We start from the raw sequence: 24,625 nt of genomic DNA on the forward strand, positions 1-24,625 counted from the left end.
GTCATCTTCGACTTATTTTCTTTATGGTTTGGGACTTTCACTATGTTTGACTTTGATATGGTCAACAAATATACATGCAGCCCCACAACTATAGCCCTATGCATACAATACCTTCTGCAGTCAGCGGGATACATAGTCTTACCATACACTTTTTATATATCATTTTACAAGCGTCAAGTTTTTTATTTCTTTGGTGCAACTAATCCAGAGCTTTTAGGGGGTCAGTCAGTCACACCAAAGCTGTCAAGTTAGACCAGAAAGAGCAAGTAGAACAAAAGCCTTAACTTTATTTACAGATGTCTAGGCAGTTTTCAGTATCAGCTTTATTTTTCTTGGTGTTTCATTTTTTTTTTTGCTATAAATGTTGCTTATGAACATTTTTCAAGGCCAAATATCATTTGTACATCATCTGATTTTAACCATCTGTAGTTGTACTTTCAGATGCTTCTGATGAGCTATATAGTTTTAAATCATCCAGAAAGAGGAGATGATATATCATTTAGCAAGGTTCGTATCTGGAAGTTAAGCTGTAACCATCAGTCTATTCTAGTCTTTAAACAGCTTAACAAGTTAAGTGCAAGACAAATCAGCACTGGTGACAAAGAATCTCTCTTGAACATCCCCCTTTGGATTTTTATCTCCAGGATAATAATTTGTCCTTTTCCAAGACTCGGTTAAAAATGGTCTGCCTCAGTTTTATAGTGACTGCTACATAATTGGTCAGCGCACGGTGTACATGTATACATAATCCATGAAAGTGGGATGTCGACAAATGCTTTTTTAGTCTTTCTGTACCCAAGATTCCTCCCACTTGAGAGCTGTCTAGTACGGCTTTGTTTAACAGTAGATTTTATTATCTTTATAGCCTACTGCCCAGTGCAGACAATCTTATGCATCACCAAGTGTTTCTGCCATATAAAGTTATTGTCAACAGTGGTACTTTTATACAGATTCTGCCTGCTGTGGATATTCTCATGGCCTTTCTGTGTAAAGTTTTTAGCATAGGTGGCGCAGCTATAAAGTTTCTGACTGTTTATTCTCCAAAAGCACAGGTTTTTACATACCTTGATGGGAATGGACCCCATTCCTAACTCGGGGCACAATTAAATTTCATGAAATCAGTTTTGCTTCAGTCTTTAACATTTAACATCAACCACAAGCTACCCAGAACTGCCTTTTTGCAGTTCATAAGGAAATACTTTTATTGGCAGCATATTTAGATGTGTTGAAGATTCTTTTTTATTAACCCAATTGCTCCTACAACTGGAACTATCTGTGTATCCTTATTCCACATTGCTCTAGTTTCAATATGTAAGTCCTGATATTTTACAAATTTATATCCTTCTGTTCAGAAGACACTGTGATGACTGGGTGTACCAATTTCAATAATTACAGCTATTTCTGTCTTTTTCTTTTGAACGACAACATCCGGTTTGTTTGCTTCTACCTTCTTAGCTGCTGGTATGGGGGGAATCACTGCTTCATCATTTTCAACAATCCTTTGTGGTTTACATTTTCAATGTTTGTCAGCTGCTGGTAGGGGGTGATCCCACATAATCATTGCTTCATCATTTTCAACAATCCTTTGTGGTTTACATTTCTAATGTCTGTCAGCTGTCTCTGTGTTGGAATTTTTGCAAAGTCTCCAGTGTAATGACTTTGCCGCATTGTTATATCTTTCAGTATACAAACCTTAAGCCATGAGCGTATCGCAACCTGCAACAAGATGGTTTCTAGTCCTGTACTGCAAAACCAGTGTGGATATTTTGGTGCTGTATTAAATAACGCTTCCTTGTAAAATGCTTGTCACATATGGTACATTTATAGGGTTTTTGCCCTGTGTGGACATTCTGATGCATTACCAGGTATTCCTTCCGTGTAAAACACTTGTCACACGTGGCACATTTGTATAGTTTCTGTCTAGTGTGGATATTTTCATGTTTTATTAAGTAGTCCTTACATGTAAAACTCCTGCCACATGTAGTGCATTTATAAGGTTTATGCCCAGTGTGCACATTTTGATGCATTATCAGCTTATGCTTTTGAGTATAACCCTTGTCACATGTGGCACATTTGTATAGTTTCTCTCTAGTGTGAATATTCTCATGTTTTACTAAGTGGTCCTTACGTGTAAAGCTCTTGCCACATGTGGTGCATTTATAAGGCTTCTCCCCCCTGTGCACATTCAGATGGATTATCAGATGATGCTTCAGTGCGTAACTCTTGTCACATATAGTACATTTGTGCAGCTTCTGTCCAGTGTGGACATTCTGATGCGCCATCAAGTGCTCCTTCTGTATAAAACTCCTACTGCAAATGGTACATTTGTGCAGATTCTGCCCAGTGTGGATATTTTCATGCTTTAATAGGTAGCTTTTCCGTGCAAAACTATTACCACAAGTGAGACATTTATGACGTTTCTGCCTTTCTTTTAGGTTCTGACCAGTGTGGATACTTTGATGAAGTACCAAATTATCCTTCCTTGTAAAACTCTTGTCACACATTGTGCATTTATAGGGTTTGTGCCCAGTGTGAATATTCTGATGCATTACCAGGTATTCCTTCCGTGTAAACTCCTTGTTGCACGTGACACATTTATGCATTTTCTGCCTAGTGTGGATGTTTTCATGCTTTACTAGGTAGTTCTTCTGAGTAAAACTCCTGCCACATGTGGTGCATTTATAAGGCTTCTCTCCCGTATGCACATTCTGATGCATTATCAGCTGATACTTCTGAGCAAAACTCTTGTCACATGTGGCACATTTATGTGGTTTCTGTTCACTGTGGACAGTCTGGTGTACTACTAGTTGCTGCTTCCATATAAAACTCTTGTCACAAGTAGTACATTGATACAGATTCTGCCTGGTGTGGATATTCTGATGCTTTACCAGGTAGCCTTTCTGTGTAAAACTCTTACCACACGTGGCACATTTATGAAGTTTCTGTCCAGTGTGGATAATCTCATGCTGCACCAAAGTATCCTTCCTTGCAAAACCCTTATCACATGTGGTGCACTTGTGGAGTTTCTGCCTTTGTTTAATTTCACTAATTTGCTTTGGTTTGTTAGTACTATGATATGCACAGATGCCATTCTGATGTGCTACGAGGTTGTGCATCTGTGTAAGCCCTTTGTCACGTGTGGCACATTTATATGGTTCTTCTACAACAGTTTTTTTTGTGTTTGTTTTTTGTATTTTCTCATTGTGAGTTAATTCACTATGTATGGTGCTACTATAAAAAGTAGAATTCCTTCTGTATACCATCTGCTTGCACTGCTTATCTACTTGGCACCCTTCCAGTACTACTTCTGATTCAGTTTTTTGGTTACATTCCTTGTCACTCTTCCCAAATTTATTGTTTCTGATTTCAGGATGAATAAAGTCATGTACTGTGAAGTATCCTCCGTCAGAAAAGGCCTTTTCACAGTCAAAATATTTACCTTTTCCAAGTGATGACTGATGAAACTTTCCACGGCATTTTGTATTCCTGTCAACTGAACAGACAAATTATGTTATCAAAATACAATAATGATTCATACTAAAGTGCTATTTCCTAAATTGATAAAATATATATTATTTATGTGTTAGTGTTAGCTCATGCATACATTTTCTTTCCTTGTACTTTTTACTACGCCTAAACTGCATTTGCATAATATTTCAGCATACAGAACATTGCAGAAATACTGACAGTGTCAAAAAAAAAAAAAGAAAACGCTCTGCTATTTCTCTGCATTTACTAATTTATTCACATGCTAACTATACAGGCACACTTTTTCAGATGGCTTTTTATTCAGCCTACAAGAAATTCAAAAACAAATAATACCAGCTGCTTTCAATGACAAAGCAGCTGTGGTCATGATATCAGAGCAGGCAGGCTTGAATTTGCTACTAGGCCTGGTACCTTACATGCTGACCAGTAATGAGCTGTTGATGGGAAGCATTCAATCTCGGGGGAAGGGCTGTCCTCCATGTTCACATCCACAGACACATCATTATACTAGTCTTAAGTGTAAAATAATGGCAAAACGAAGACACATGAGTCTCCTGCAGCAGCCAAGATGAAGCGCACATCACACATAGGTTCATAGGTTGGTACTAGGCTATCAGCCTTAGGGCCTATACAAGCCTAGTCATAACAATTTCCTGGGTATTTCTTCCCACAGTATTTACTTCCCTGGACCCCTGTCTAGCAGGGCGACTGATGTGATCCCCGGGATGAATTTCCTATCTCCCATCCAATCATCAAGGTTCCTTTTGAAGAGGGCCAAAGAGGCGCTCTGCTTGACATGTATGGGCAGTCTATTCAGACTCTGGGTCAGGAACCTATCCCTCCAGCATGTTTTGTTCATTGTGATGACAAGGTTTAGATCCCTGGAGTGTGTGTCTCTGAGGGATTGGGATTTCTTTAAGGGTAGCATGTCCAACAGCTTTGGGTTTGACATGATGGGAAACATCTACATGCAGTCCCATTCTACATCTACTTTTTATACATTTGCAGGCTGTACTGCAGTAATATTAGTCCATGAGGTAGCTTTTGTTATACAGGGATTCATAAATAACTACTACTAACTTCATACCTCTCAACTGTCCAAATTTTCACAGAATGTCCAGATTTTTGACTCATATTTTTGGTTTGTTCCTCATAAAATTTGTGGTTTTCTGGCAAATAACTGGGATGATCTGAGGACTGAAGTCACTAAATAACAATGTACACTTGAGTTTCAGACTTCAAATCCTTCACAAAATATACATTAAAACAAACCCCATTACTCTAGTAAATTTCTAAGAGCAATATTTAATTTAAAACATCCCTATTTTTGGGCCTTTGCCTCCCCATTTTGTCGGGCATTGCCCAGATTTCTTACACTAAGAGGCTGAGAGGTATACTAACTATACTCTAGCATGCCATAGGCTATGACATACAATTCAGTCAGATTCAATACTTCTTAGGCATTATCAAGCATACTGTTAAGTCTACACATTCATCTTAATGTTTTCAACTTGATACAGACATGTACTGTACTGGTGTTTTTCTGATATTTTCCAAATTTAGAAAGTATGCTGCTCCTCACAGCACAGCAGCTCTGTCTACATCTTGCTTCTTCTCGATTAATCCTGATAGGTCCATGACTGATTTAGCTCTAGATTTAAGACTGGTTATCTGTTCTGGTGAATTCTCATCATGTCTCTGTCAGCTTTGTTGATGTCTTCCATAAGTTACAGACATGTCTTTAACAGGAGAGACATTGTTATCATTGGCAACTCAGGCCTCATTATTCTCCGAGAGAGTAGTGCCTTACCTGCATACTGGTAGAAAAATATAAAGTCAGCACAACCAAAGTAAATAGGTGCTTATCCTGAGCTACATGCAGTTCAAGGCTTTACTGAAGACTGACGTCACCCTCTAGGTTACCTGACTTACTTCCTTCAAAACTATGGGTCATTACTAAGTATGAGCTTAAAATAACTACAACGAAACAGTTATACAAAACTTTCTTTAACCATGTCAGGAAGTTAAGGATTAGCACTCACCATGTTCAGAGCTGCTCCCCAATAATACTGCTTATTGTAACCCACAGGAAATTGTTGCTATCCTAGTTACCAAATTTAGTCCAGCTTTTAGCCCATCCACATTTATAATTACTTCACAAACTTCAAAGTCAGAGCCAGCCACTCTAATTACTATGTAACAAGCATTTTCAGGCCTATCAAAAGCTAAGTACCTCATCCATGGACCTTGACAAATCAAGGATACCCAATTACAAGTGCTAAATACAGTCAGTTTGAACCATTCTTTAACATCTTTGATCTAAGCCTTTCCGTGGTTTCATTCAAGCCTGAATGGTGGGCACTGTAATGCCATTACACAAGGGCAGCCAAACCATGGATCCCAGTAACTGCAGACACAGTAGTCTCACTAATCTCACAAGTAAAGTTATTGAATGCATTATCACAGATTTCTGGACAATGAAAATTATTAAACCTGGATCCTTGTCATTTTAGCTTTATCAAAAACAGATACAAACTTGTTAATCTTGTTGGTGTCTTCAAAAAACTCAATGAAGCACTGGACGTAGATATATGTAGATACTGCATGTCTATCTGCCTATATCTATATCAAGCTAGATAGATAGATACATAGACAGATGTAGACTGATATATACCATGTAACTAGGCCTTGCCAAGGCCTTTGACACTATACTTCATGTTGATATTATTGGCACATGTGTAAATCTGAATATAAATGCATATGTTATATAGTGGCTAGATACATGGCTGTCTAAAAGAACCATAGTTGTTTCAAATGCAGGTACTACTTCTGAAAGTGAACGAGAAAAAAAAACTACCAGTGGTGTACCACAGGGCTCAGGGTAGGGTCCTCTCCTGTTTGGCTTCAATTTCTCATTCCTTCCAGCCAACACTGCTTGTCTGTAGTTATCCAGGTCTATGGATGACTGTAAATTAGGCATTGTTATTCATTCTTCCATTGACTCAGAATTGCTCTAAGATGGGCTACAGAATGTTACAAATTAGTACAAGGACAAGTCTCAAGCTAAACATGAAAAATGCATCACAGTTCATACTGGTAAATAAATAACTCCATCTCATACCAAACAGGTAACATGTACCACTGATCAGACACTGTTGTAAAGGATCAGGCACGCTTTTCTATAATTCCATATCTTTTGCTTATAATGCCTTCTTAATAGTTTGGAAATCATAGCTGTTTTAACTGAATTCCAAATGCATTTCATACAGATCTATAGAAGTCGTAATTTCCAAAACAAAAGAAATTTGTTCACCAATGCCAACTTAAAATGCTAAAAACACAACAAAGGCATTACTGATCAGGCCAGTCACAAACGTTTATTAAAAATAATGTTCATTTAGCACTTTCTCTAAAACAAAGGAACTTTATCGAAACATTAAACAACACATAACTTTAAATATGATCAAATCCACATCACATGCCCAAAGTTACCCAATCTGTCGGTAAAACAAAGACATACCAACAATTAATCATAATGAAACCATTTTCAAATGCAAAAAACAATTAACGGAAATACTGTCATTAATGCTGGGTGAGTGACTGAATCCAATAAAATTTGCCAATGCAGCTCTCCAGTCTCAAAAAATGTCTTTCAATCACCACCTCCCCCCGTACAAGGTTATACATTTTTCAAAATAAAAAAAAAATAAAAAAAAAAACACACATTTATTAAAATAAGAACACATCACAGAATGTTTGTGTAAGGCACTGCTTGCATCCTGCTTCTTAATCATATATGTGTGTTGGTAGATCCTAGTCCTTAAAGAATTTTGTGTTTTGCCCACGTATAAAATGGGACAAGAAAGACAAACACACAGTAGATTACACCTTTAGTACCACAATTAAACAAATCCACCCCAGTAGTCTTAGGGTAGTTAGCTAATGTAATGTAGGTACTTTCACAAATATAGCAACACTGCGCACAACTACCACATTTTCTCATATTCTTATCAACTAAGCAATTAGTATTTACCTTGCCCTTTTCAAATTTCTTTTAAAGGACAACCGTGCCCTCAGACTAAAAAAACATATTAATTTCATCATGGTTTGATGTTTCCTACATTTTAATAGCACTCTGAGACTATTTTGAGCTTTTTAGATATTTTTAGATGCAATTTCTGACTCTGACCACATGGGGTCTGGCATATTGAAAAAATTCAGACTGTTTACTCTGCCTCAAATAATGCATTCTGGGATACTTAGTCTCCAAAAAATTGCATCAGATCTGCCACGTTTTGCCTTAAGCTGCTGTCACTTCATTGACTTAACAGGCATTCACTGCAGTCTTAAAATCCCCTACTTTTGGTTAAAATGTTATCCTTTTTCAATGACCACTTAAAACACAAGCAGTGCAAATGCTACAGAACAGAACTGAAAGGTGCATTTTCTAGCCCTTTCATCTTAGAAATGCTAAATTGCTTTCTTTTGTGAAGGCTGAAAACTAGCTCTTCAAGGCATCTCCCCTCCCACTTCACACCTACCTTCCCTAGCTGTCAAAGAGCCAAGGGTAATTTGACCCATTATCTCCATGTGATTGACAGCTCGTCACAGCAGGTGACCAGAGTAATGCACTGTTTGCTTGTCAGCCTTTTCCTCCTTACAATGGGAGACTTTTTTTGTTGCACTACTCCTGTCAAATTTAAAACCAAGCTACATAGCACTGGCAATAATCCTTGCTTTGCAAAGCAGTCTGCCACTTATTTTCCCTTCCTGTTTAAATAGCTAACAAATGATGCACTATAAACTTGAAATATTTTAGACTTGCATGACAGCACCCACATGCTTTTTTGAGTCAATATTTAAAAAAAATTAAGGTAGTGCTTACATACACGCACACCCACAGAACACACACTGCTTTACTTCTACAATGATTTAGATTTTACATTTTATAGCAGTGTACTAACCAAGCAGAGAAATCTGGTTCAAAAGCAAGGATAAATTGATCCTGAAATACCTATGAACCTCAGCAAGAAATTAGGACAAAGCCATACATAGAAGTGGGACAAAGGCACAAACGGAAAAGCGCAGTCTGGGTCTAACTGTCTGCAAACAGCTACAGTTAACTTTGAGTATGTGTCTACCTGTTTGAGCAAATATTCATTTTCCCTGAGAGCACTCTGCTTTGGCTTGTAAGCAGCCCCCACCACACACACACACACACACACACACACACACACACACACACACACACACACACACACACACACACACACACACACACACACACACACACACACACACACACACACACACATTCCACTTTCTCTTATTCCTTCTGTTAGCAAATAGTATCCGCCATAACTCATCAAGCATTAAACATAACTGGGGAAATATAAACCCTGGATCAAAATGAAAATAAGTAGGCTAAGCTAAAAATACAGCTGCGAGGGGGAAGCACGGTGGCACCTTAACAAACAGAAAAGATTAACACAAAATGTGCAATTAAAAACTTGGGAGGACAATATCAGGGGGGCTAGGAGGCATAGAAACAGGGACAAATTACGCTTAGGATACACTATTAAGAAGTAATAAGACTTACCTACTTATAGAAGTAGCAGCGCTGGTGAAGAAGAAGTGCACAATCACATGAGAAGAAAAGCCAGATTTGCTAACACAGAAAAGGAGCACCACACACACCTAGTAGTCCATTAGGTATTAAGTGTGTGCTGAAAGGCAGTGTTGACACATCAATGGGAGGGGATCACAGACAGGGATTCTGTACAGCATGCAAGCAGTGGTTACTTTCACACTGGGAGAGAGAGAACCTCCCAGATTCAGCAGCAAACTATGCAGATGTGACATCATATTTTAGAGATTAAGAGAGACAGTTTTTCATCTTGGTTTTAAAACTGAAAGTCAAACAGTATGGAAAAGTATGAGCCCTAAAAGTAAAAGAGAATAGTGAATTTTTTTTTAAAGCTGCGTTTATGTTTTTTTGAGGCTGTATCACATAACAGGATTTTAGGGAGACATCAGGTAGAGATATTTGATTTGATATCCCATTGTTTTCCTTTAAGGTTAAAACCCCTTTTGAACATAAATTTAAGTCTATCGCCCAACCATTTCTTGACTTTCATTGGTACAAAAATGTGTTTCTTAATTTTTTACCCAAATCCTTTTGATCCTACTACCATGCTACTATACTGACAACCATCGCCCTAGTATAACTGTCATCATTCACCTGATGAGTTGTAAATGTAATGCAATAACTTTTGGCTTTTCCTGGTTAGAGGTCACCACAGCAGATCACCAGTCTGCAGATTGATTGGAAGTGGTGGTTTTACAGTGTCGAGTTGCCAGCCTGGTGCCCAACCTTCGCAGAAGGCACACACACATACACACACGCACCTACCTGTATGTCTTTAAAACTCACTGGACCACAGGGAGGGCATGCAGACTCTGCACAGAAGGAACTCCATCTCTCTGGATACGTTACAATGGATCTAAATGTAGTAAATGTTTTAATCGGCATCCTTCACCTGATGAGTTGTAAATGTCTCTGGACACCTTACAATGGATCTAAATTTAGTAAATCTTTTAATTGTCATCCTTCACCTCATGAGTTGTAAGCGTCTCTGGATACCTTATAATGGATCTAAATTTAATAAATCTTTTAATCGTCATCCTTCGCCTCATGAGTTGTAAACGTCTCTGGATACCTTAAAATGGATCTAAATTTAGTAAATCTTTCTCTTGCACTTTCATCTTTAAGGCTGTTTTATAAAGCCACTAGATAACCACTATCCAAAAACATCCCACACAGGATATCCAACTCAAACTGAAACACAATATCATCATTGACAATATGTGATAGTCTAATCATCTGCCCCCTCACAATATTCCTCTTCTGTAAAGGGGAGTGATGACACGTATAAAACAATAAACTATTCAAATAAGCATCCTTCCTAAAAATAGCTGAATCTTTTCTACAGTAGTCAAAATTCTTAAATATTTTAACTTCCAGAAAATTAATAAACACAGAGTGGTAATCACATTTAAACTTTAAAAATTCAGTAGAATTATTAATTTGTGTCTTTCGGCTTTTCACGGTTAGGGGTTGCCACAGCGGAACTCTGGTCCACTAATGATTGGCAGTAGATTTCTATGTGCCGAGTTGCTGGCCCTGACGCACAACCTTCAATGAAGGTATGCAGTTGTTGTTATAGAGTCTCCCTGAAGTGCGTCCTGAAACCATCTTGGTGCGGGATAACCATAAACAGATCTTTAATGTCAACTACCACCAAAATGGTGTTTTCCACAAATTCTAATTTTTCCAAAACCCTCTACAAATGCCAAGAATCCCTGAGAAAATGAAGTTATCCACAAAAAAAGTTTTTAAAACTTCCAGTCCACTGGCTTCACCAAGCTGGCTCAGTAATAAAACTTCCTGCAGTTACAATAGGGTGCAACTGTGCATCAGAAACAGATTTGTGGATCTTATGGATTCCAAAACTGGCAGGAATCACAGGATTTTCCAACTTCAAAAAATCAGCATGGTCCTTATCTAAACAATAATCAATAATAAGATCTTGCACATACATATTCAACCTTTGATATGCAATTTTGACTTCAATTAAAGAAACAATAGTACAAAAGCACTGTAATTTAAGTATTGTAACATCTTCTATACATACAAATGAACATCCATTATTTCCACCCCCCCACCTTTGTTGGGTTCCATGACCTTAATGTCCTTGTCACCCCTTAGTTTCATAACACATAGTGATCTTCATCTGTCAAGCTGAAAAACTTTTTAGGCTGTTGACCCAATAAATGTATCAGTTCACACACAAATACATTCATATAGGGCAATGGCAGTGTTTAAAGGTGGGTTAAATGTACTGGACCTTTTAAGACACTGAACAGGTAATTCATTTGTTACACTAGTGTTCTTAAAATACATAGCAAGATTCAATTTTCAAATACATATTACATTCTTTCAATGTGTCAACAATGTCCTCCTTATTAGTAGGGACAAAATAAATCCCTTTAAAAACAGATGGCCAAAATGGGGAGTTCCTTCCAAATCACTGCAGTTGAATACCTTGCAGGAGTTCTATTTAGTTAATTGTTCTTGTGTTTTGCCTTCGCACTGCCACTGGACTTCCCTTTCTTCTTCTTCTAGTTCTTCTTCTTCACTGTTGATGCATAGCTCTGGTCGTTGTTCAAACAGTACTCCTCATTCAGTTCCTGAAGTCTGGAAAATCTTCTTGGTGGGGAAGAACCCTCCTAAAAATCACCTGCGATGTTATAATCCAGAATATCATTCATCTGATCAACCCCAGAAGCATGTATAGTTTAACTGCACTCCCAGCTCATATGCAAATGGATAGCAACAGATACAGAGCATGCTGTCACGCGGTTTTGTCCCTGTATTGCTTCTCATCCCTTTTGATCTTTTTTCTCTTTCTATACTAAGATGAGCTCACAATGTTTATTGACATTACTGAACACACTATGGAATCCGCGGTAGTGGTGCTGCAGTAGCGTTGTCGCCTCACAGCAAGATGTTGTCCCGTTCGATTCTCAGCTAGAGCGTCTTCTGTGTGAAGGCATGCGTGAATGGGCGTGCCTTTGTTGAAGGTTGTGCGTCAGGGCTGGTAACTCGGCACGTAAAAATCCACTACCAAACATTAGTGGACTGGAGTTCCGCTGTGGCGACCCCTAACCGGGATAAGCCGAAAGACACACACACACACACACACACACACACACACACACACACTGAACACACTGTGGAATAAACCCTCATACTGAGGGAACAGCAGGTCAGAAGTAATACCAGCCTTAGTAACACAAATTGTTGCCTCCACTTTTTTTCTCTCCACTTCATTCATACATTTTTCAAGTAAAAGAACAAGTTTCAAAAGTAACCTTCCAAAAGTGTTCTGTTCCTAAGTGTATTAATGCTCTTACAACCTGTATTTCAAACACCAAAGGAAAAAATAATACTGTGCTGTCTATAACATTATACCTCTCAATAGTGTCAGTGTTTTTTTTTATTCTTACCTTCAGTCTCCTCTTCTGTATTTGTTGTCTTTACAACAATCCTTGTCTTCTCTCACAGCATTTTTCTCCCAAATGGTTACCATATTTCTACATATGAATCAGTTTTCTTACTGCTCACAACATCGACATCTTGTTGCAGGGGCAAAATTTTAAAACTAGCAACTCTGATGACTACGCATAGCCCCCAAACTGCTGTTAGTACCTTCCTGTACACCACATGCTCCACCATAGTATTCCAACTTCCTTCCTTATCAGCATTTGGTTCACCTAAATCCATCATTGATCAACATACGAGTTTCCAGACCTCCTTCCAGTTTTGCAACAACAATCTTCTCTCTTTCAGAATCTGTGATAATTCAATATTCTGTATCACTGTTGTCTGCCTTTTGGCTTTTCCAGGTTAGGGGTCGCCACAGTGGAACTCCGGTCTGCTAATGATTGGCAGTAGGTTTTCACGGTGCCGAGTTGCCAGCTTGACGCCCAACCTTCAATGAAGGCACACCCATTCACGCATGTCTTTCGGAACACCACTCGACCGCGGGGAGGATATGCAGACTCCACACAGAAGGCACTCCCCGCACACCAGCCAAGAATCGAACGGGAGAACCTCTTGCTGTGAGGCAACAATGCTTCTGCTGCACCACCGTGGATGACTGTAATATATCACTCTACTAAGTAAAGTCTGCTGTCTCTTTTCCTCTTCTATCTTGGGAGGAAACTCTAATCTCAGCAGCAGGTCTCTGGCACCACTTAGTGGCCAAAAAGATTAGGAGAAAATCCACAGAGGTTTCTCACAAAAGAAATACAGGGAGTATGCAACATGTCGTGCACACATTGCCTCAAAGCCCTCCCTCTATACTGTTTCCTACAGACTGTTGAGAGACAATCTATGTCTGGAGTGCAAGGCATCCTTGGATCCCACTCACATGAGCCTTTTGCATATTTGCAAAACCAATAGCATCAGCATTACTCGATCTAGGGATTTAAACTTTGCTTGCAACATAAATAAGACATGGAGGGACAGGTATGTATCTCACAGAATTCCTCTTCTCTGGAAAAGACTTCCCATTTATGTGAGGCAGAGCTCTTCCCTAACGCTATTCAACAGAAACCTGGACCAGTGGATGGGAAATTGGAAATACACCCTGGGTCTAACACCCATGCCCTAGCTTACATATTCTGCTTAAAATAACTGTAAGGCTCATAAACTTGTGGGATTCAATTGGGATGCTTGGCTAGGCTTATAAAGGCCCCAGTGGTTGTTAGCTTAGTGTATGCCAATGAAGATCCCTGGTTCCCCAGGCAAATTTTCCCTCGTCAGTATAAATATCACTTTGGGTCTCCCTGCAAAGAGGTCTCTGACCTAGCAGGACTAACCCAGTCAATAAAATGTAAATAAAAATAAAATAAAAATAAAGAAATATGTGAATTTGGCTCATTACTCATGGCTCGCAAGGGACGGCTTGCACCTGTCACCCCTGGGATGCCGGATATTGGCTAAGGCTCTTGCCACCCCCATAGTGCCTTTTTTAGGCAAGGCTCAAATTCTAAACCTACCACCCTAGAAAACAAAAATGGGAAGAAACTGAGGGTAATGCAGCTCAATGCCAGAAGTCTAAATCTCAAAATGCACGCACTCGAGGCCCTTCTCAGTATGGAGAACATCGATGTCTGTGCTGTAACTGAAACCTGGTTCAAGGCTCCTGAGAGCACCCCGGCACTATTAGGTTTTACCTCATATCATGCTCCGGCCCCAAAACCCAGACCACACCACAAAAGGAGGGGTGTATCCATATTCATAAAGGATACCCACACCTCCAGGTTGGTGGCAACACACTAAGCTTCGAAACCATCCAGGTGCAACTAACCATAGGCAAAACTGCTCTACAAATTGTAGCATGCTACAGGCCACCCTCTCAAACTCAGGAACCCCACACAGCCTTCCTGAAGACACACTGGAGGGTATAAATGTATCTCCAAACACCATCATATTGGGTGACTTCAACTACCGAATATAGACTGGGAACATTACTCAAGCCCTAACTTTCTAGCCCAACGGTTCCTGGAGTTCATAAATTCAAATGCCATGGAACAGCTAGTCACTGTTCCCACGAGAGGAAAAAATATACTAGATCTCATTATCACAAACATGGGGACAAAATGCTCCACACCGAAGTATATCCCTCATTGGTGAGATCTGATCATAAACTAATCTCACTGGAAATCCACATCCCGCCACCACCCCAAACAAAAAAGACCACAGTGAAGAACTTCTCTAAAGCAAACTTCACACTACTCAAGACTGGTGTGGTATCCTTCAAGGCCCCTGAGCCAGTGGAAACCACAACCCAAGCTGCGGAAGCACTTACAAATGCCTTCTATGAACACCTCCAGGACTTCATGGATCAGGCAATCCCAAATAAAACCAAGACTCTTTCCACAAAGGGCAAACGTCCAGTCTAGTGAACCCCAGCCATTAACAAACTTTACAATAAGAGGAGAAAGCTATTACATGATAGAACAAAATCCATAAAAGGGAAGTAACCCCTGATCATTATTAGTAAAAAAATACGAGCACTCATAAAATCAACTAAGGCCAATTTTGAGAGAAAAACTGCCATAGATTCAAAGGACAATCATAAGGCCTTTTTCAGCTATGTTAGGAACCTGGGTGGAAACTCCCAGATATGCTCAGAATTAGTCCAAAATTATACAAAAATCACTGAACCCACAGACATTGCCAACATACTGGCAGACAGGTTCAGTGCAAACTTCACCCTAAAGGAGAGATAACTATCCCAGCAGAGTGTAGCCTCCCAGACATCTCAAATGCGCGAAAGCTGCTCTCTCTAAAGCTAAAATCACAGCATCAATGGGACCGGATGGTGTCCCCGGCTGTGTGCTACATGAGCTAAATGAGGAATTAAACCCGCCAAGATAAGGCAGCTGTTTAATCTCAGCCTTACCACAGGATACGTGCCCAAGGAGTGGCGTACGGCAACTGTGGTCCCACTCCACAAAGGCGGTGCCTCTACGGACCCTGGTAATTACCGCCCCATAAGCTTAACAAGTCTAGTCTGCAAAGCTATGGAGAGGATCATAATGGAGCTCATAAACAAAGATATAGGGGACTTGCAGACATTGGACCCGACCCAGTTTGGCTTAGTCAAGGGCAGATCATGCCTTTTGAACTTGGTCGACTTCTTCGAAACAGTCACCAAGGCCATTGATGAGGGAAAGGCAGTCCATACAGCCTACCTTGACCTTGCAAAGGCTTTCGACACAATACCCCACTCGGGTATTGTAGAAAAACTTACCTGCTTAAATGTAAACCCATATGTCACAAGATGGGTTGCAAACTGGCTTAAGGACAGAACCCACAGGGTTAGAGTTGCTGGCGCTATGTCAGACTCCAAGCCGGTCACAAGTGGTGTCCCACAGGGCACGGTCCTTGGCCCCCTATTGTTCAGCATCTACTTGAAAGTACAGGCCAACATGGGAGGACTTTGGCTGACAAAGTTTGCTGACGACTGCAAAGTGGGCGCCATAGTGGAAAGTGCATCGGACACGGATATCCTTCAGAAGGGACTCACGGAAACAGATAGCTGGTGCCAGAGCCATGGCCTGAAGTTAAACGCCAAAAAATGTATAGTCATACCCTTTGGGAAAAACAAGGTAACCCCAAGCTACCATATAGGTGGCAATCCACTAAGCACAGAAGAGGTTATCAGGGACCTGGGGACCCAGGTTGACAGTGGCCTTTCTTTTGACACTCACATTGCTAAAGTGGTTAGAAAGACCTTCTACATTGCCCACCTGATCATGAAGGGATTCATATCCAGATCTAGTGAGGTCATTGTATCCCTGTACTCTTCACTTATCAGACCAATGATCGAGTACAATGCCCCATTCGGGATGTATCTCACCCAACATCTGCAGCAATTGGAGAGACCCCAAAAGTTCCTCACCAAAAGGATAAAGGGACTCCAAAATCTGTCATATGCTGCCAGATTGAAGAAACTCCAGCTCTATTCAGTTGCATACCGTCTGCTCAGAGGTGATATGTGCCTGACATACAAGGCCATGTCCAACCCGGAATTAATGGACATGCTCCACCTCAAAAAATCCAAATCCACCAAAACCACTAGAGCAAGCAACTTAAACCTTAGCACGGATATAAATAGAACATGCTGGAGGGATAGATTTATCACTCAGAGACTCCCTATGCTGTGGAATAAAATCCCGGTCCATGTGAGGCAGAGCACCTCGCTGGCTCTGTTCAAGAGAAATCTTGACCTGTGGATGGGAGATCGTAGGTTTATCCCGGGAATCATCTCTGTGTCACTGCTGGACAGAGGCACAACAAACTAATGGGCACAGTATTTTTTCATATAAGGGGTGGCGTAAGCCACAAAAATTTGGGCTAGGCTTATAAATGCCTTAGGGCAGATAGCCTAGTATAAACCTATGAACCTATGAACCTATTAGAGTCTCAGAGCTTTGTTCTTCTCTATTACCAAAGCTGGTTTCTGGTAGTTTTTTTTTAAGTACACTACTTCAGAGAAGTTCAACTAATAGCTCATACATAGAAGAAAGCATACATTTTTGTACTGAAACATGTTCATTCAATACAATGAAGTAATAGGTGGTCCGAGTTCTTAAATATAGCAAAAACATATACCTCTTGTATCTGTTCATTGCTATTTGCAAAGACAATGATCACACTTTAACTAATTTCCTCAAACTCCCCAAATAATATTTCTGATGTTGATATCTTTATTTCCTCCATCCCTTGCTGACAGCTCACTTACAAGTTTCTCTTACTATATACAAAATAACAAATGCCTACCAGGGCTCATCAACAGTGCATCAAACCCCCTTTTCCTCCATTTTGTACATGGGCTCAAGGTGCCACAGTAACAGTGACCATCTGTTGTGCTAGTTACTTATAAAAGTAATAAGTTATTATTACTAGTTACTTTTAAGTGAAAGTAATATATTACTATTACTTATTACTTTTCTAAAAAGTAATATATTACTATTACTAGTTACTAACTAAAGTAACTAGTTACTTTTGAGTTACTTTTACATAAGTATAGTTTATAAATTTTCATATTCAGATTTACTGAAACAATACTTGTGTGTGAGGAATACATGCTTACTGCACATGAATATGAGTGCATTAAAGTTGTATCCACATGTTACAATAATGACGAATAGCATTTTACAGTTTACAAAGTCTCACAGACTGGTCTTTATAATCAGAATGACAATTTAATACTTAAACTGAAGTACATACAGCCAGCAACACAAGACCTACAACAAGTTACAACCCATCAAAATTTTCAACAACATACATTAGGCTAATCTGCTAAAACTAATACTGAGGACACAAAAATGCTTACAGAAAATGTCATATAGGTCTAACAAAGTCAACCAAAATATCACAACCGGGCAAGCAACCAGAAAAAAATCAAAGAAATACAGTACAGTATGAACAACTCAATTTTCATGTGTTACACTTTATGTTTTCCCTCTGCAGAAGCATACCTTATGTTTTTAGAGTCTGAGTTTTAAAAAAGAAGATACAAATAAATTCCCTCTCTCCCCAACCTGAGAATAAGTCAAACCAAACAAGTCAAATAACTAAACTGGCAACACCTACTTCACACTCACTCAGTCAGTTTACAACAAATTGTACATTCTCTCTCCAACCTCTCTCACACAAGTCTCTTCAGCTTTCATACATGCATTCACTCACTCTTTCGGTCTCCAATCTCTCACACACAATTTCTTCAGCTTTCATATATGCATTCACTCACTCTTTCTTTCTCTGATCTCTCACACAGACACTCTTTACATTTTATAGTACAATGCAAAAACACTAATAGACATCTGCTAAACAAAGCAATACTGTCTCACAATGAAAATAGACTTGGCATGAAAACTTCTCTGCCCTTGAAACTCGCATTCATTGAAACAGCACTGAAACCCACACAACCTCCAAAGAAAATGCATCTGACCAGTGGTGGATACAGATTATCTTTGGGCAGTTTTCAAATCATTGGCCCCTTGCACACAAAACAAGAAACATGCAAGTGTTCTTTTCTTTGATACACCTTCCCGACTTTATTAAATTATATTCCTTGTATAATACAGCACACTTGTTAGACAGAGCGCATTATAAATTTCTTGTCTGAACAATTTTCCAGTAGGCTGTACTGTAGGCAATGAAAAAAATGCATGAACCAGTAATGACAAAACTGCCCAATTCAGAACATTTCCATCATAAAAGTCTACTTTCACACCCACACTATAAATAGAATGACAGTAGTGCAAGCCATAGGCATCTTGCACAGCTTCTTGCAGTTTTCGATTTCAGTTTTTTTTTTGGGGGGGGGGCAAAAGGCCAAAAACCAGGGGCACATTTTAAACATTGCTTCTATACTTTTGGAAAGTTGCTGGAATAAAATGCTGTGTTACCACCATGCATTTCACTGGCAAGTCTTGAACCCAGGACCCTGTGGACTACAGTCAGAGCAACATACCACTATGCCAAATCAGCATTTTCCTGAAAGATAGGAAGACTGAAACTTAAATGGCTATCATTTAGTGAATTTAGTTCTCACTTCTCACCATAGCTCTCAACCTCTTAGCACAAAAAACCTGGACAAAGTCAATAACGGGGGAATACAAATTCAGTTCTCACTTCTCACCATAGCTCTCAACTCTTAGCTCAAAAAGCCTGGACAAAACCAATAATAGGGGAATACAGCCCCAAAATAGGGATAAATTTCACATACTGATCTTATAAACTTAGAAAATTGCTAGAATCAAAGGTTTTGTGTTACCATTTATTTTCTGAAGAATATGAAGTCTGAAATTCAAATGCATGTCATTATTTAATGAATTCAATACACACACACACACACACACACACACACACACACACATACACACACACACACATGTATTTATCATAAGGTAATCAAAATGAATGCAGCTACTGAAAAAAATGGTTAGGGATAATTTTGGTAGTTATCACTATAACTTTTTAAGACATTCAACCACTGGATTTACAAGCCATGTTATCTGTTTATTTACAGACTATGGTAGCAATAAGAAAGCATCCATGCTTGCTTCTTACCAAGAATTTCAAGAACCTTGCAATCCTTTGTGCAGACTCATTCCTGAGCGAATGAAGAATATATGTCTTACACATGAAGTTGTAATAAAATCTAATTAAAAAGCACGAAGACATCCTCAAAATTTAACATCTTATATGGTATAGTTAGTGGTCCTGTGGAAAGGCATGTAACTGAGCTTTTGATAATCATTGTGCAGTAATATTCATTTGTTACAGTATTTGGAAGTAAATGAAGAAAGGTACAAGAAAGAAGAAATCAGAAAGGCTGGCTGCTGCAGTGACCCCTATGTCTGGTAACAGTATGCTGGCCTTTCCTGAAGGGCTAGCTGATGACAGTGTAAGGCTGTGGACTGGGTTTGTAACACAGAAGAAGGGAGGGAGGGAAGTTAAAAGGCATAAAAAGTAATGCTGTCATGTGAAGTACAGGCTGAGAATCTGTAGCTCTGTCAGCAGCAGACCCTAACATCCTCTGTGTCACACACGGCCATATACAGACACACGTACATTTATGCACATTCACACACATCTGAAAACATAGACACACACTCACATTTGCAGTCTTGTGTATATTAGTACTTTCTATATCAACATGAATCTATAGGTCCTGTGAATTTTCAGCACATAGTTCTGAGATGCAGACAAACTTTCTGTTTCACATGGCTCTGTATACTCTGAGACTTGTCAGCACAAAGTTATGAGACACACACGCATGCACACATATACACATGCAAAGCACACACAATCATACAGATGTGGACTATCTTAGTAAAATACTACCTTGTCACAAATTATCTATATAGAGGATCATTTCTGATTCAGCTCTGTCACAGTACTGCTCAAAAGTGGGCAAGTCAGAAAGGCTTTGGATGTTATGTGCTGCAATCCTACAATCTGGATAAAAACAGAAAATATGCTGCATAAAGTTACATGTGCCAAGCTGAAACTGAACATCCCCACAGGAAATATGTATGCTTTCAATACACACACACACACACACACACACACACACACACACACACACACACACACACACACACACACACACACACACAAACACACACACACACACGGACACACACACCCTCCCTGAACATAATTCAGAAAAAAATAAGGTTTCCTTACTGCAGTTTCATTATTCAGTTAAATAATCCTTTCTGTTCAGAGTCTGCAATTTCATTCAGTTAAATAATTCCTTCCTGTTCAGAGTGCCGTTCCCGCTCACAGAGCATTTGAACAGCCGGAAATGTGTGCACGACGTGAGCTCTATGAGCTCAATTCCAACAGGCTGGTAGCCCTGATGGAGATGATGTCATCGCGCACGTGACGACATCAGTGCACAAAGCGCGAAAAATAAAAAAAGAGAAAAAAAGTCAGAAATGAAGGGGTGCCACTCGGGAATTGTGGCACCCCTTCATTTGGACCCAAAAATGAGTAACGCAAAAAGTAACGCACATTTGCATTACTAAAAAAGCAACTTATTACTATTACTGCATTATTATATTGGAAAGTAACGCCTAGTATTACTAGTTGCTAAAAATTTTAATATGTTACAGTAATGCGTTACTTTTGTAACACATTACTCCCATCACTGACCATCACCTACAGCCAATCAACTGATAAAGTGTGGCCAAAACAGAAGTGCATCAAACGCAGAACTAGCCCAGTCCCCTATCCTCAGCATGAACAACCATGTCGAGACTACTGAAATAATAACAACAAAAATACTGCACCTACAGGAAAACCAATTTCTGGTCATCTCAGGCTATACAAAAACCAAGATCAAAATACAAATTACCAAAAATAATAAAAGCCCTAATTAAAACCAGAGACATGATTTGGAAGCAATGGAAACATTTCCCAAACTCCAACAGAGACAAATTTATTAACCTAAGAAACCTAACAAAAAGTCTATTACAAGACATAAGGCTTTCCATATTCACAACAATCCTCCCTTAAAACCATCTCAAATACTTATGAAAAAGACTAAACTAAATAAATGGACAAATCCCAAACAAAAGCAAGTAGAGGAACAGCATTATTACAGGTCACTCAGACCACTTTCATCAACAGACTTTCTAAATGAATTTTCCCAACTGCCTATCACTTCTTCCCCCCACCCCCACCCTGCCATCACTTCTTCTCTCATTACACTACATCTATTTACTTCTTTTATTTTTTAGCCATAATAACAAGAGAGAATGAGTCTTAGACCATATAAGTGGTGACTCACCACTTGGCTAGGGTGGACTTTACACCTCATTTATAAAATTATGTCACACCTAGAATCCATGTCTTTGCATTAACAAAATGCCACTCATACGAAAATAAGCAATAGTTATAGCTCCTCCGAAAAGCTCCTAAACCTTTCCTGTGCAAATAATTTCACACTCATTTTTATTTTACCAACCCCAACACAACTTTTTGAAAAGTAAGTTTACACTTGGATGTCCACCTATATTCAGTAATGGAACATGTTATTTCCCTGCCAGCATGGCTTTTGGGTAAGTAAGGATTCAACAGCAGCATTGCATACCTTAACTTGATATCTCTCAGAATGCCGAGAAAAGCAATTGACTGATTTATTCTTCAGAAATCTTACTAATGCTTTTGATATAGCTGATCATAACCTATTTCTTCATGTCCTCACTAATCTAGGAATAAGCTGAAAAGCCCTTGATAGGTAAAAAGATTTTATCTGTAAGATTGCCTTCTTTGAAAGTTAGGCACAAATCTGAAAAGTACCATATTGCAGTCTGATGGACAGTGAAGACTGCTTAAACATGGAGCCTATAGCAGTCCTGAGACTTCCTCCACCTCCATTTGTCTACGAAGTCATGCTGGCTAACGCATTTAACATCTGGCGGTTGGAGTAGACTGCTAAGCTTATACGCTGTTAAAGAGCTGCTTCCTGTGGTGCAGTGTTTGATTCCCTCAGACTTCACTTACCTGCTGTGTGACATTCAGCATGTCACTTAACCAGACAGTGATTGGGGCAATTGGGGATTTGGACTATCCTCCTTAATGGTCTCCTGGACTACATGTTTAATACCTACCTATAAACCTATAAAAGGTATGCACTGTGTTCCCTCCAATCACTAATACTCTATTCTCTCTTCATTACCAAACTGTTCAACAAACTTCTACAACTACCACTCATTCTAAACACAGAAAATATTATATTTATAAATCCAGGCCTTCTGACATCACAATCAGTAGAGACTAAGAAAATAACCTGTCCCTACTTTCTAACTGGCTACAGAAAATGTACCTGTTACTAGACACAAATAAAACAAAATTTACAGAGGGGTACTGCTGAGCCAAGAAAGCAATATGGCAGCCTAGTAATGGAGCTCCGTTAGTCATTGACCTCCTTGAAAAGTATTCCAGGAGTGTACAAGTGTTAATTACACGAGAATATAATGGTGCAGGGTGTGTGAGGATACTGTGGTATTAATGACTGGAAACTGAAGTAAATGCAGTGGGAAGATGGAGGTGATAACAGACTAAATCTTTAAATAACTCCAGGGTCTGACAATACAAACTGGAGCTTTGCAAACAGAACTATTTTGAGAATGAGGTGAGTTTGTGCAAAGGAACAGAGATGGTGGTTACTGGAAGACTGGAGGTGTTGCGACAGACTGTGTATCAGCTGAAGAGTGAAACGAAGAAGAATCATCAAACTACGGATGCACTTATTTCCGAATGTGACGACTCGCAGTAAAAGTCAGGTGGATGACATGGCACTGACTTATCTGGCAGATGGAGCAAGTTCTTAGACTTCTTGCTTTTGTGAAGACACAGTTAAAGGAGATTTTGGTGAAAATGCCACACACAGACTCTCAGATGGGCAGAGTACATCTTGTGGGAAAGTTCGCCTGCACAGGCAGACAACGGCATATAATTGCAAAACTGCACAGCTATAGATGTAAATTGCTGCTGATCTGGCAGTGAGCACTTAGAAAAGACTTCTGGATGACAGGTATGTAAGTCAATGTTCAAGAAGACTTTTAACCCATCGTATATGTATGAAGGAACCAAAGGGGTCTGACAAGATGGAACCTCACAAAGAGGGGGGAAGTCAGACTATAGCACCTGATAACAATGTTGGTAACAAGGAAGAATCAAATCTAATGCACCATTGCCATGGTGAATATATATATATATATATATATACACAGTAATACAAGTTAAAGGAAACAAAACCCGCAGTTATTGTTGGGAGTCTACTTCTGCAGGGAGGCAAAGTCAAATGTAATGTCCCACTGCTACGGCGGAAGCTATCTATATATACACACACTAATATAACACAAAAGAAATAAAAGTCATAGTTATTGTTGGGAATCTACTCCTGCATGGAGGCAAAGACAAGAAATGCAAAGCTATGGAAGAGGAGGAGGAGGAGAGAATGCAGTTGCAGGGTTAAATGGGATGAATACTACCCCAGTGCAAGACAGAGATGGACGAGGGACACTTGAAATGCCTTTCAAGTTCCCTCACCTATATCAGAATGTTAGGCTGCAACCCCAAGTTCACTCAGTTGCACACGGTTAACAGATGCAAGGAACAGCATAGAGGAGTGGTGCTGGGCAACACAGAGGAGTAACTTATGGGAACAAAGCAGGAAAGAAAGGAGGCAGATCAGGAACTACAGACAAAAACAGATTGCTCTAAAACATAGAGCAAATGGAAAAGACTTCGGGTGTTGGGGAAATCTTAGAGTGATTTTTCTAGGAAGTGGGAGATGGATGTAAGCAAAGCAAGAATGGAGTGGAAGAAGGGGCCTGCAAATGTTGGAAGACCAAACAGCAAGGAAAGATTATGAAAGAGGGCCCATGGGTAGATGGGCAAAGTAAGTGATGAAGGGAGGTCCCCTGCGGGAAGGCAGGACACCAGAAAATGAGTATGTATGACAGAATTTGT

General features: G+C 39.5%; 1 protein-coding gene across 1 annotated transcript in view; it reads right to left on the minus strand.

Annotated features, from left to right (window-relative positions):
* Nucleotides 1-267: 267 nt before the first annotated feature.
* Nucleotides 268-24,625, minus strand: part of LOC122798660 (gastrula zinc finger protein XlCGF57.1-like) — a 165,626-nt gene continuing 141,268 nt past the window's right edge. The window contains exon 4 of the mRNA XM_044067747.1: nucleotides 268-3,493. Coding sequence (XP_043923682.1) covers nucleotides 1,734-3,493 — 1,760 coding nt within the window. The 3' untranslated portion in view covers nucleotides 268-1,733. The remainder of the gene's footprint in view (nucleotides 3,494-24,625) is intronic.

This window comes from Protopterus annectens, chromosome 3.part1, assembly GCF_019279795.1.
Source record: "Protopterus annectens isolate FY-2018-M chromosome 3.part1, PAN1.0, whole genome shotgun sequence".
In the NCBI taxonomy this organism is placed as follows: domain Eukaryota; kingdom Metazoa; phylum Chordata; order Ceratodontiformes; family Protopteridae; genus Protopterus; species Protopterus annectens.